This window comes from Lissotriton helveticus, chromosome 9 (assembly GCF_964261635.1).
Source record: "Lissotriton helveticus chromosome 9, aLisHel1.1, whole genome shotgun sequence".
Lineage (NCBI taxonomy): Eukaryota > Metazoa > Chordata > Amphibia > Caudata > Salamandridae > Lissotriton > Lissotriton helveticus.
In genome coordinates, this window is record NC_136070.1 from 141,679,951 (window position 1) to 141,694,343 (window position 14,393).

A 14,393-nucleotide genomic window follows, 5' to 3' on the forward strand; every position below is an offset into this window, starting at 1 on the left:
AGTGTGAGTGAGTGTTTTGCGTGCCACCAGCGGGATCAGCGGTGCTGGGGGAAAAGCGTACGCAAATCTGCCTGATCAGTTCATTCATATCGCATTGCCCAGTGACAACGGATGTGGGAACCTGGTGGCAAAGTATCGGCATTTGGAGTTTTCTTTTGTGGCAAACAGGTCTACCTCTGGGTGACCCCACTCTTCGAAGAAGGACTGGAGAACTTGGGGGTGAATCTCCCATTTGTGTATTTGTTGGCTGTGCCTGCTGAGAAGGTCGACAATCTGATTGTCCTTCCCCGGGAGGTGTGCCGCGAGGAGAAAAATGTTTTTGGGAATCGCCCATCTCCATATGCTCTGTGCCAGATGGGACAGCTGTGGAGAGTGCGTCCCCCCCTGTTTTTGAATATAGTACATTGTGGTCATGTTGTCCGTTCGGATCAACACCGTCTTGTTGTACAAGTATTTCTGAAAAGCCTTCATGGCTAGGAAATTTGCTAGCAACTCTAGTTGGTTGATATGCAGCTGTTTCTGTTTGTTTGTCCAGAGCCCGTGTACTGTGTATTGAAGGAGATGGGCTCCCCAGCCTGTCAGTGATGGGTCCGCTGTTAGTACTAGTTGTGGAACTGGCTCTTGGAACAGTCGCCCCTTGGAAAGGTTTTGTGGATTCCACCACTGCAGAGAGTTGTGAGTGCGACTGTCTACCACCACTAGGTCTTTTAGTTGTCCACGAGCCTGGTTCCATTGCAGTGCTAGGCATTCCTGTAATGGGCGCATTTAGAGTCTGGCATGGGGGACAATGAATATGCAGGAGGCCATCATGCCTATGAGCTGCATGAAGACTTGAGCAGGCAAGGAGTGTTGTGGCAGGAATTTGCGAATGAGTATCTGCATGCTGGCTATCCTTGCTGAGTTTGGATATGCCTTTGCCACTGAGGTATTTATAGTGGCTCCCAGGTATTGCTCTATGTGGGAAGGCTGCAGATGCGATTTTGTGTAGTTGATTGAAAAGCCTAGGCTGTGTAGCAACTGTATTGTTTGTGACTTGTGTGCCGCACACTCTTGGTACGATTTTGCTTGTATTAGCCAATTGTCCAGGTAAGGGTACACATGGACGTGTTGCCTCCTCAGATGTGCCGCCACTGTCGCTAAGCATTTTGTAAACACTCTTGGAGCCGTGGTAACCCAAAGGGCAAAACCTTGAATTGGTAGTGTTGACCTTCTATTGTGAACCTTAGGTATTTTCTGTGGGCTGGATGGATGGGTATATGGAAGTACGCATCCTTGACGTCTAGTGTTGCTAGGAAGTCTCCTTGCTGTAGCAAGGGGAGCACTTGTTGTAGTGTGATCATATGGAAGTGCTCCGACAGTATGTATTGATTTAGGAGTCTGAGGTCCAATATTGGTCTGAGGGAACCGTCCTTTTTTGGAATAAGGAAGTATAGGGAGTATACTCCTGTCCCCTGTTGGTGGAAAGGGACTTGCTCTATGGCCCCCTTTTCCAGCAAGTATTTCACCTCTTGTAGCAGGGTGATGTGTTCCGTGGACATAGGACGATGTCTGGGTGGTATGTTTGGTGGCATAGAAGTCAGTTCTAGGCAATAACCAGACTGGACAATTTCTCTTACCCACCTGTCCATGGTAATTGCGTGCCAGACAGGTAGGAACTGCTGTAGTCAGCCTCCGACTGGTGTTAAGGGGTCCGGAGGCAGCGTAATGAAGTCACTGTTTTGTGGCAGTGGAGGCTCTGGTGTTATTGCCTCCACGCCCTCTTCCCTTATTACTGTTACTTCTGTAACCTCCCCTGGATGTGTTCTTATTGAAGGAACCTTGTGTGTTACCTTTGTATTAGGCAGATGTTTGCGAAGCATTACCTCGTGTTTGCTCTGTACGAGGAGCGTCGAAAGGAGCCCCTATATTGTTGAAATTGCAAAGCACCCATAGATTTTGCGGTTTCAGTGTCCTTTTTCATTTTGTCCAATATGGTGTCGACAGCAGGGCCAAATAGAAAATCAGGATTGACAGGTTGGTTAAGAATGGTGGACTGCACCTCATTCTTAAAACCGGAAATACGCAGCCATGCATGTCTGCGTAGCAGGACGCTAGTATTAATTGACCTGGATGCGGTGTCAGCAGCGTCGAGCGCACATTTGATGGAGGCGTTTGATATGAACTTTCCCTCCTGGATGAGATCATTGGCTTGTGCTTTAAAAGGCTCGGGTAGGTGTTGCATAAGGCTTTCGAGCTGATCATAGTGTGCCCTGTCGTAGCGAGCCAGTAGGGCTTGTGTGTTAGCAATCCTCTATGAGTTGGAGGCTTGTGCAGCTACCCTTTTGCCTGATGCCTCTAGAATTTTTGACTTTTTGTCAGGGGGGGGTGCTTCCCCTGTAGTCTGAGAGTTGGATCTTTTTCGTGTGTTTGCAACCACCAGAGAGTCTAGTGTCAACTGGCCCTTGATGTAAGTAGGGTCTGAGGGAGCTGGCCTATACTTTTTCTCTATTCTGGGATTGATTACCCGTGCCCTGGCTGTCTCCTTAAATATGTCAGGTGCATGTTTTAGAACTCCCTTCAGCATTGGAAGCATTTTGACACTTTTTTCTGCAGTAGTGAATGTGTCAAACAGGAAATCTTCCTCCACAGGGTCACTATGCATATCTACATTATGGAATTGTGCTGCCCTGTCTATGAGTTGGTTGAAGACCACTGTGTCGTCTGTAGGTGACGGCTTAATAGGATAAGTGGATACATCAGGGATGGGATGGGTGTCATAAGGGACTGTTGGCTCTTCCCAAGGTTCCTCTTGGTTAGGATCTTGTGGGAAATCATATTGAGGCAGTGGCTCATACCCTGTGTCTCCCTCATCGTCCCCGAGTTGTGAAGGTGAGGAAGGAGCAAAAGGTGTGGTAGGCATGATAGGTTGAAAAGGGATGAAGGGTCTTGAGGGAGAAGTCCCAAAGTCTTTTTTCTTCAGTGGAATAGGTGAATCTGGTACAAAGTCAAAGGCCTCTTTTTCCTATGCAGGATGGTAACTTTACCAGTGTCTGGGTTAATATATATTTTAGCTTGGTCGTCTGATGGACCTGGGTGGAATAATTCTTCCTCTACAGTCCTGGATTTAGTGTTAGACTTTTTCGGGTCGGTAACACTTGGTTTTTCGACGACATTTGGAGGTTTGTTGGCCTTTTTAGGCTCGGGCCCTGATTTTGGGTCGACGAGTGGTTGCGGGTCGACCGGAACTTTCGGGTCGACACGTTTATTATGCTCTGCAGACTTCTTTGGATGAGTGTCTTTCACCGAGTTGATGATCTTTTTTGGATCGACTGGTGTCTTAGGAGTCGTTATCTTCGGGTCGATAGGCTTGTCCGGCTTTGATACTGGTTTCGGTACGGCGCCGGTTGCCGGGTCGACGGTTTTCGGAGCAGCAGGCTTGTTCGGGTCGGCGACCTTTTTTGGTTCTGCGCCCCTTGGCTGTGTGCCTTTGTTCGGGTCGACCAAGTCTTTTGGGGTCGACGGTTTTTGGCTGAACGGCCTTTGTGGGGTCGAAAGTCTTTTTTGGCTCGACGCTCTTTGGCTGTGCGGCCTTTTTTGGATCGACGCCCTTTGGGTCGGTGACCTTTTTTGGCTCTGGAACCTTCTTCGGGACGATGGTACTGGGCCCTGGTGTTTCTGAAGATTTCGGTTTCAGAGCCGAGCCGGAAGGCGGGGCTGGCAAACGTTTTTTATGATCTTGGCTAAGGCCTTTTGGCGATGCCTCGACCGGAGCCTTTGGTAACGGGCTAGTCGGTGTCGGGGGTAGTGTACTCAAGATTTGCCCAGATGGGAGTTCCTCGTCGGAGTCGGAGTAGTCCTCGACGGTGACGATTTCGAGGTCCGAGTCTGGGGCGTCGTGTAGATCCTGGTCATCATCGAAGATGTTGTCCGGTTCCGGTGCCTGTCGCTACATTTCTTGCCTAGCAACCCGTCGGTTTCGTATAGTTTTCTTGGATCGAAACTGGGTGCAGGCCTGGCAGGTTTCTTCCCTATGGTCTGGGGAAAGGCACTTGTTGCATACTGAGTGTGTATCAGTATGTGGGAGCTTGGAGTGGCATTGTGGGCACCTTTTAAACGGGCTTCTTTCCATCGACGGTCGGCTCACGTGGCGTCGAAAAGGACCAACGGCCCGCGTCGACGACCGATTCGAGATGGAAGTTTGGATCGAGTAGAGAGGTACCGGACGAGAACAATACCGACGAAGTCGAAGGCCTTTTGGCCTTTAGAAAAGTTTTGTTTTTGATTCCGAGTTGGAGTATAGGAGTTTGCATCCGAACTCAATGGCGGAAAAAAACAATCTGAGGATGGAGAAGATGCCCATGCGCACTGTAGTCCAGGGGAGGAGTCACCTATCTCGTGATACTTCGAAGACTCTTCCAAGACAACAAAGTGCAATCATCCGGACCCAACACTAGGTGGCGATCTATGCACAGATATGAATTCAGCAGCCCACATGCCTCGAACATTATGCTATTCCTTAGTTTAGCACGCCCCCTACAGAAAGTCGAAGAAACGACTGGCGATGTGATGGCTTGCGTTGTAATGACTGCCTTGTAATCTTATGCGTTGTAGTGCATGCAATGTAAATGCTGTTTCCCGTGCCAACTGCTGCCCCTGTCAATCAGTATGATCAAGGCCAGCATGATTAGAGTATTTGGCCACACCTTGGTCATCATGAGTAGTCTGAGCCAAGGGGGCCCTTTACTTCTAAGAAAGCCAAGTATCAGAAGGTTCAACTATACAACCCAATAAACAAAACAGCATTTACTGACCAGAATGCAGAGCTAGTGGCTGAAAACATTTGATTTTCAGACTGCCTGTCTGTGTGGACTAGAGAAGAGGGGGGGGCTGTAGGGAATGAAATGCAGTTCACCGTAGAGGTGGAAGCCAGGGTCACCAGACTCTCTGAAATAGGATGCTGTGTAAGGAAATCAGGGTCACCACGATCCATCCTACAGAATCTGGTCATCTTCCGATTCACTGGCTGGTAAGAATAGGGCTTGGACAAAGTGCCTATAAGGTATCAGTGAGGACATTTATCTTAACTTCAACTGAGAGCAGGAGCAGGTCCAGCACCTTAGCCATTCATCGAACTACCACAGCAAAGGCGACACACTCCTCCATTCGGTGTCTAAAAGGTGGATACAGCCCTGAATAAGGGGAAGTAACAGACACACTGATAACCTGTAAATCAATGTATAGACTGTCCTCATCATAACTCGCCAACTCTGAGTCATGACAACCTCTGGTCAGAGTCGGAATCAAAAAGGTAATGGAGCCTTTGAGGGCACCTCTGCGGTAGTGGAAGAGTAGGATCACACCCGAGTAGGGTGGGGACTGTGTGTACTGTGGTAGACTTGGAGCATCAACTTGCTCAGGTTTGAGGTGATGCCAGTTCAGGGTAGGGCACTGGTGTCAGTATCAGAGTCTCCTCTGGTGTCAAAGGGTTCAGCACCAGTGTTGCTAAAGGAGGGGCAGGCGTGGGTCTCAGGGCAATTGTTCACACCACACTCAGGATGGTTCCTCAAAGGTAATACGACTGAGGACTCCTAGAGATTCATGGGGTCCAAAGGTGTGCCGGTGGGAGCCTGAAGATTGCGAAAGATAAGCAGCATGGCCTCCTCAAAGGTCCCAACCTGCAAGCTTAAAGCTGAAACATCGCCAATGGCCAGGGGAACTCGGGGCGCACCGGGATCAACTGTAGGATCGACTCCCTGATCAGAGTTCGGGAGAGAGGTCGACCGGCACCTTGATGCACGTGTGACATTGTTTTTAAAAGAGGGTGACAGGATGGGCTAGTCCAGTTTCGCTTTCTTATGCTTTACCTAGGACTTTTAACTTACAAGATGCCATTGACTGGAAAGACGACTTCTCAATGCAGCAGCCATAGGACACTGCTTATATGTGGCTCCGCGTCATCACATTTAAGGCAGAACAAAGCCTACATGAAGTCACCAGGTGCCTTATAACAAGTAAAGCCTATCCTAAAGAAAATCTCCGATGACCCCCTACTGCCAGCCCATTACCGACCGATCTCTTTATTACCCTTTTTTGGGAAAGTGCTGGAGCATTTAATCAGTAAACGGCTTGCTGCTTTTACACAATTGCATGGGATCTTGGATCCCTCCCAATTCGGTTTCCATGCTGGACACAGCACGGAGACTGCGGTCATTTAGATCGTGTATAACATTAGGCTTGCGATGGATAAAGTCGAATCAGCCATCCTTATCCTCTTAGACCTATCTGCGGCCTTTGATACCATCTCCCACAACATTTTGAAACATCGTTTGTGGGAGATAGGTATCAGAGGAAAGGCCCTTGCTTGGATTGAAAACTATCTGACGGACCGCCGCACCACTGTCCGTGTCGACACCCTGGTTTCCAGCAGCCGCCCTGTAACAGTAGGTGTACCACAGGGGTCTATTCTAAGCCCCCTGTTTAACCTGTACCTAACCCCACTGGCGAAGATCATTAACTCATTCGGCTTTGAAACTGTGTCGTATGCCGACGACACCCAGCTGCTTATCACATGTTGTACAGATCATGCTGACACTCGTTCTCGTTTTAAGAAATGCATGATCGACATAAGCAGCTGGATGTGTCAAAACAAACTCCAACTGAACGCAAACAAAACCGAAATCATCTTGTTCGGCAAAGCAGAGAAATGCTAGACACAAGAGTGGTGGCCATCAGAACTGGGAGTATGTCCCTCCCCCAAATCCGCAGTACGGAATTTGGGCATCATAATGGACTGTGCCCTGTCCATGAAGAATCACATCACCAAAGTGACAAGCACCTGTTATGGCATCATGCGTAGTCTCAGGAAAATCTTTAGGTGGCTCCCTATAGTAATTAGGAAACCCCTGGTACAGGGCCTGATCGTTAGCCATCTTGACTATGGCAATGCCCTGTACGCTGCACTCAATGAGGATCAACTGGCCAAACTGCAGACCCTCCAGAATGCAGAAGCCAGATTAGTCCTCGATCTGCCTTCTAGAACATCTTCCAAGCCCTGTTTGAAAAAGCTCCACTGGCTCCCCATCCGCCAGAGAAGCCACTTTAAGATCTTGAGCATAATGCTCTGTATAATGTTGGGCCCAAATACCTTAAAAAAAAAAACTTAACTGGTATGTCCCTAAAAGACCCTTAAGGTCCAGCAGCAAATCATTTATCAACCTCGGGCCCGAACTTCTAGATACGGTCAGCGTTCTTTCTCCTACCGTGCCCCTCTGCCCTGGAATAAGCTGCCTTCCCATCTGCTATCCATCACCGAACATAAACTCTTCCGCAAAACCTTAAAAACCTGGCTTTTTCCTAAATAGTCCCCATTCCACTCTTTTGCTTCACATGTGACCAATCGTTTTTATGCTGTAAGCGCCTTAAGACCTCACGGTGATAAGTTGCGCTATATCAAAACCTTTGACATGACATACCCAAACAGAGCAAAAGTTAAAAAAAAATTGTTCAGATGTTTTAAGGTTAAACCTTCCAGATGCAGAAATTTTGACATTACTGATGTTTTCATATTTTGAACTATGAAAGTGTTCATGTTGCTTAAAATCGTTGGTTTCAAGAAAACATAAATCAGCAAGATAAAACATTTACTAAAGCAAATAACATTGAGGTTTCTAGGTGACATTGCAATACACCAACCTTCCTTTAAAAAAAAAGGAGAGGGAGAACATTGAAAAACAGACATACCTTTGATACAAAAGAAGCAAACAATACTCCATCAACATCTTCGAGATCCAGATTTGCATTTGAGAATGCATCATTCTTTGCAGGACTGACTTTCTGGCTTTCCTCCAGGAGTTTTCCAAAACTTTTCTTTGGTTGACGGCTAACTTTGCTAAATTTCGTTTTTCGAGGTCTTCCCCTTCTGACTGGGGACACTGGTGGGGTGAGTTCATCTACTCCATAGTTTAGGGATTCTTGATATTTTAGAGTAGGAGTAGACTTCCTTTTTTTTGTAACCCTGGCCTCAGTTGGGCTATCTGCAGAGTCCCTAGGAAAAAGGACAGGTGTTTCAGGTTCGTCAAACCTTCGGGAGGATTCACTATTGTTCTCTACTGCATTAGTGGGCAAGGAGCATTTTGACTTTTTATTTTCGGACACTATATTTTCTGATGCTTTGGATTGACTGGAATTCATGCTGGTTATCAAACTCTCTTCTACAGAGGCAGACAAATCTGTTTCTTTGTCAAGCGATTCGGCTTGTTTCCCTGTCAAATCAATGTAATCTTCCAGCACTGCTGCCTCAGATACATCAGTTTTATTATTGCAGGTTTCCACGTCTATGACAGGCAAGTTCCCACTCTCCAATTTTAATATTTTAGCTTTGGCTATCCCAGATGGGCTTTTTAGGGTCCGTTTGCAGGGCCTTTTTTGAGATGCTCTGTCCATTGCAGACTGTTTCATTAGCTGTCTTTCTAATATAGGATAGCTTTCATCACTATTGGAATACTCATCTGTATCTTCTTCCTCTGAATCCTCAGATTTCACAACAACCACATCTGTTCCTGTAGTTTTTTCACAGTCATCCACAGGTTCTTCTTTGATTACCACATCAGCAAGTCCACTCGAGTCAAGTGGTGATGTCACACGAGAGCAGTTAACAACACTGCTGGGCTGAGTGCTGCAAAGACATAAGAAACAAACTTGGGACACAGTGGTCAAAAGAATTGTTTATCAAATCTTAATTTTTCACTGATACCAGTGTTGTCTGAATATGCGTACTTGGGAGTAGAGAAGTCGATCATCCGGTTTAATATGAAGAAGCAGAGCAAGGCTACACATCAGTTCCAATACTCACACAACTGTCAGGTGGAAGGTTAATTTCTTCTTTTCAAAGTGGCTTGGTGAAAAATGCATATTTTTTAATAGCTCTCTTTTAAATATATGAGCATGAAACAAGGCGCCTTATCAATGGTCCATTCATAGAAAACAGTACGCAACTTAGTTATACTGCACTGAATGTACGGAGTTAAATATTAACACCAAGATAAAGCAGTTCAGCAATAACCAATTAGAGTGTTCTGTTGAATATGTTGCTGCATACACAAGACAAACCTTGAGGAAGGACAGAACCTGTACACTAAACTAGAATTGATTTACTACCATAGAAATAAACAAAGCTGTATAACATAAGCAACAGGAAAAGATGCCCGTAACGAAATACACTGTATAATAGAAGCTACTATTACATGTAAGATAAACCTTTTGTAATTTTATCATCATAGAAAGGTTGTAAATCATGACATAACTGCTATCAGAAAATGGGAGCTTTATTGCATGAGTTGCGTACAGCTTACATAGCTAGCCATTTTCAACAATGTGGGATTTAAACCGTTTTTGTTTTTTTACACCAGAACAGTGAAAAACAACGAAAAATTGGGTTCTGAAGTAGTGCTTATGACAAAACTGAGTAACTGTCTTCTTCATTAAGGGTCCACTGACCTGAAAGAGGCAGTGAAAATGAGGCTGAATCCCCACAATTTTCTTGCTTTTCTGCAGACCAGAGGGAAAAGGTGGACTAGCCTGTTTCCATCGATCTGTACAGACAATTAATCAATAGGAGAGACACCTCTCTCTGTGTTTCCAATAACAAAGAAACAATAAAGCACGGCCCAAGGCTGAGAGAGACAGGCAAGGATAATTGGGAGGTGTAGAAAGTTCAAGGACCCAGGTACTGCTTCTAATTTTAGTGAAGGAAAAGGCAACTGAAGGAAAAGAGTGGAAGGATGCCAAGTATTCACTTTTTAATAGAAATATATATGTATGTACACACACATCTATAGTCACTAACCAAACCAAAGGTTAAAGGGATGTTACAGTTATGTGAAATTTTCAGATGCAATGTACTTTATAAACAAAAAAAACAAACAAATATACATTCACCAGGAATAGTTATCGCAAGATGGCCGCTGACGGGCGAGAGCACTCAGTCGCAGATCTCCCTCTTCCCGCTCCAATATAGGATGGCGAACTGATGAGGATGTTGTGGACCCCTACTGGCCTAGAATACCCCACGGCTGTGAGGCAACAGGATTGTGGGACTGCGCAGTGGATAGCTCATCCGACAGCTTCTCTGGTCTCATTAATTAAATGCGGATTCACAAGAATTGCCGTACTGCTACTTCGTTCAAGAGCAGGGTGCAGGATGTTTCCACACTGTCCAAAGCAGGTGAAGGACCAGAAGGAACCGGGTAACTCTAAAGAAAATACCAGGGAGGCGAGCAAGGATACACCAGCCCGAGTACTGTGCAGTGCTCTACAGGGACAGTTCGAAGGGCTCCGACACGCTCAAAGAAGCCAGGCGAACAGCAGGGGAGCACTGGTGATGCCGTGACTGCGCGAGTCAGGGACACTGCTGATAATGCCCGGAATGTCTCAACGCAGAGGGTCCCGAAAGAAGGGTTCAAGCCTAAAGATACTTCCCTGCGCCAGCCTACCTTAGCCGAAGCCTTCACTGCCAAGACGCCGGAGATCACAGACGCGGACGTGGAGAAGGGAGAAATCGGAGCCGTCCTCAAGGACGCTGAAAGCCCGGTAACCAAGCAACGCCGGGATACAGTGTTGCAAGTACCGCCCGGGGAAGCACAGATGAGCGGAATGCTAGGCACAGGGTACACTCTCTCAGAACGGGCAGGCGGAATAAAGAAAGAGCATCTCGTCGACAATGGAGATCCCGCCCCATCTCTAACTGGCAATAATACGGAAGAGGCTGCTCGAGCCTTTGCGGTAGCTGAACTGGCTACGCCGAACAGAACAGTGAGTACTTGGGGACGTGAACCCATTTTGGCATGCCATGACGCTGCAAACACCCCACAACAGCAAGGGGTTCAGGAGAGAGGGGGAGCGGGCTCACCTAAGGGGGGGGGGGGCTGCTTTTTTTCACTAAACGAAGACTCAGAATCTCTGTTATCAAGTGAAGGGAGCTCACTTGAGGATACAGACTGAGCAGTTCATCCGTGAAAAAGAGCACCCAGAAGAAAAGGAGGTCTGAAGTAAGAGCTAAGACGCTCGAGAGCCCCTCCGATACCGCCCAGAAACTGGTCTGGGATTATTCAGCCAGGTCACAAATGTATCAGGACGGTGCTAATCTGCCGAAGCAAGCAGGTGAGCCTGCGTCAAATACCCCCCCTCAGCCTGCCTCATTGGAGTTACTGTTTAGCACATTAAAACAGATGCAGGGAGAAGCTAGAATGGAGAGCCGTAGGGCTAAACAGACAACAAAAAAGATACAAAGCTCGCTGAGGAAAATGAACAAATTATATGAAGAGGTGGCAGACAGAGTGGCCCAAGTGAAAGAAAGAACAGGAAGGCTAGAGGACGATGTTAGCAGATGGCAAACTTTTTAAGCAGGCACAATAAAAAAGATGGCTGAGTATGTTCAGTGAAAGCTGGAGGATTTTGAGAACCGTCAGGGGCGGAACAACATAAGACTACTGGGGGTAGCCAAGGGGGTGGAAGGGCAGGATGTTTGTTGTTAACCTATTTAAGGGCGCGTTCCCAGAGTCAACATCCTGGCAGTGGGAGAATGAGTTGCAGAGAGCGCACCGGTTTCCCCTGACCTTGAGGAAAGGATATGGTGTGGCCCAGGGGGACAGGCCCAGGGCAATCCTGGTCTAGGTGGGTAACTATCTCCTTAGACAAGAAATCATGGACAAGGCGAAGCCTGAGTCTAAGCGTTCATTTAAAGATATCACATTCTTTGCCAGACCGGACTTCTGCCACGCCACCGTAGAAAGAAGGTGGAGGCTAAGGCAATTGATAGCTCCCTTCCAGGGCCTTGGGTCTGAGGCGTACTTACTATATCCCGCTAGGCTCAAGGTGGTTACAAAGGGCCAGATCAAAATGTTTTTCTCTGAGGTAAAAGTGCAACAGTACATGGAGGAACTGAAAGGGCAGAAGGGGGGATGAAGTGTTAGAGTTAAGGTGTAGGGTACACATGAAGGGGCTATAAAGATAGGCCCCTGACTATACAGGTACTTGTATTTTATAATCCTGGCTCTTTTTTCTTCCTTCTTGTACGGCAATGTGGGGCACAAAATGCAAAATGTAAAATGTGATTTGACACCTAAATGATGAGGATTCACACACTGGAGTTTTGAATTGACATTGGAGAGGAAGGAGGTTGCGATGGCTGCAATCTAAGCGGTCATTCATAGGTCATGCTTGACCTATTTGCCTGTAAGGCGATGCGGGGGTGGCTTTAGGGGTAGGTCCTGCGGGTGGGGAGGGAGGGGCAGGGGGTTGGGTGAGGAGGGGACACAAGGGGGGGCACATACAGCACAGGTCAGCACATTATTCAAGTTTCTTTAATTTACTGGCAGAGAAGGTGGGACAGTTATTTGATGTATTCTAATGAGTGTGCGGATCGCGTCAATTAATGTCTGTGGGCTCAATGACCACACTAAAAGACAGCGGGTGGCTGCATTGCTGAGGTCAATGCGATTAGATCTGGAGACACACGTTGAAGGGACGAAGGGCTATTTATTGGAACAGCAGGGTTTCTCTCTGCTTGCACATACTAAACGAGGCTTGAAGATCGGGGATGTGGCTGTATTAGCTAACGGAAGGGATACCATAGTTAAAAGAAAGATTGATGACCAGTGGGGCAGATGGGTCCTCCTCGAATGTATAGTAAAAGGGGAAACGTTTACTATAGCGTCAGTTTAGGGGTCAATGGAAGACGACCCTGGTATTTTTGAGTTCCTGGACTCAGAATCAGCCTTCTGGCCAAAACCAATCATTTGTTGCGGATACTTTAATATCAATGGGTTGACTGGTTTAATTACTGAGGAGGGGAAAGTACATCTTGGTCATAAAAAAAAAAGACATGCCGCGCAATCGTTGATTTGGCTCACCATAATTCACTAACTGACCCCTGGGCGCGCCTGAATCCTGTAGGCACTGGCAGTACATTTTATTCAGCACCACACAAGATCTGCGTGAGACTGGATTACTTCTTAGTTTCTAACTCAAACTCCAAGAACTCAGATCGAAAAGCTCCCCCGGATCATCTCTGATCACAACCCTTTAATAATCACCCTTAAGCTCGGAAGGGTAGCTAAGCGGGAAAGTACCTGGACGTTCGAAAGGGCGCTGTTAAAGTACATTGAACACATGAATGAGTCGATCAGAGCGTTCTGGGAGATTAACAGAGGAAGTACTTCTTCAGGTATTGCATGGGACGCATTTAAGGCAGGTATACGAGGGGAGACCCCGTGTTATAGTATACATAAGCAAAAGCAGGAAGGGGTACTACTGGAAAAATAAATCAAAACTTTGGTGGAGGCAGAAGAGGAGCTGAATATAGCAATACAGCAGAGGGCGCCCATGGAGCAGATTCTTCTTAAAATTATAGTTGGTAAAGCGGAGGCAATTGAGAGCAGTATAGCAGCCGCCAATTTTCCAATATAGAAAGAACAGTGCCATGAATTAAGCGAGAGGGTGGGGCATATTTTAGCAATCCGTACGAGGCAGAAACGTTCGGCAGGGGAAATAAAGGATATTCTAGATGGCAGAGGAGATACAGTTACAGACTCTGATGCAATACAGGAGGTCTTTAGGCTATTTTAAGCTGGACTATATAATCAAGACCAGCCAAGTGAGTTAGTGGCCATCCAGGAGTACATCAAGGATATATTAACCCCCGTCTTTCCTGAGGAGAAGGCGGCACTCGAACTCCCTATAACCCTTGACGAGATGCTTACGGCACTAAATAATCTCCCCTCAGGTAAAGCGGCAGGTCCTGATCAGATTCCTGCTGAATTTTACAAGGTTTTTCAAGGGGCTCTAAGTAGGGATATGCGGGACACGATGTTGCAGGCGCAAGGGGGAGATTCCATACCAAGTTCCTGAGCAGGGGCAGACATAGTAGTAATCCTGAAAAAGGGCAAACCACCTTCAGAGCCAGGGTCTTACAGACCCATAACTCTTATGAACGTGGATGCGAAGATCTTCTCCAAAGTCCTGGCTCTGAGACTATGTAGGGTGATAGAGGGTCTGGTTAGCCCCACACAGCACAGCTTCATACCAGGGAAGGGCACCACGCAACACATCAGGCAAGTTTTTATCCTCTTCGACGCAGTGGAGGTCTCAGGGGACCCTATGGCCGTTCTGTTACTAGACGCAGAAAAGGCATTCAACAGGGTCTCCTGGGACTACCTCTGGATAGTCATGAGGTGGAGGGGTATATAAAAACTATACAGGCTCTTTATAGAGGTCCCACAGCCCGACTGAGAATAAATAAAGGGTATACTGTGCCGCTTCAGATTAAGCGGGGGACCCGTCAAGGGTGCCCATGTTCGGCACTCCTCTTCGCCTTATACATCGACCCACTCTTACGTAGGTTGGAATTAAACATTAGG

At 47.0% G+C, this 14,393-nt stretch overlaps 1 protein-coding gene across 2 annotated transcripts in view; it reads right to left on the bottom strand.

Annotated features, from left to right (window-relative positions):
- The window catches only part of MGA (MAX dimerization protein MGA), a 949,809-nt gene that overhangs the window by 717,018 nt on the left and 218,398 nt on the right, over positions 1-14,393 (bottom strand). For both annotated transcript variants that reach the window (XM_078659651.1, XM_078659650.1), the window contains exon 3: positions 7,720-8,653. In XM_078659651.1, coding sequence (XP_078515777.1) covers positions 7,720-8,653 — 934 coding nt within the window. The remainder of the gene's footprint in view (positions 1-7,719; positions 8,654-14,393) is intronic.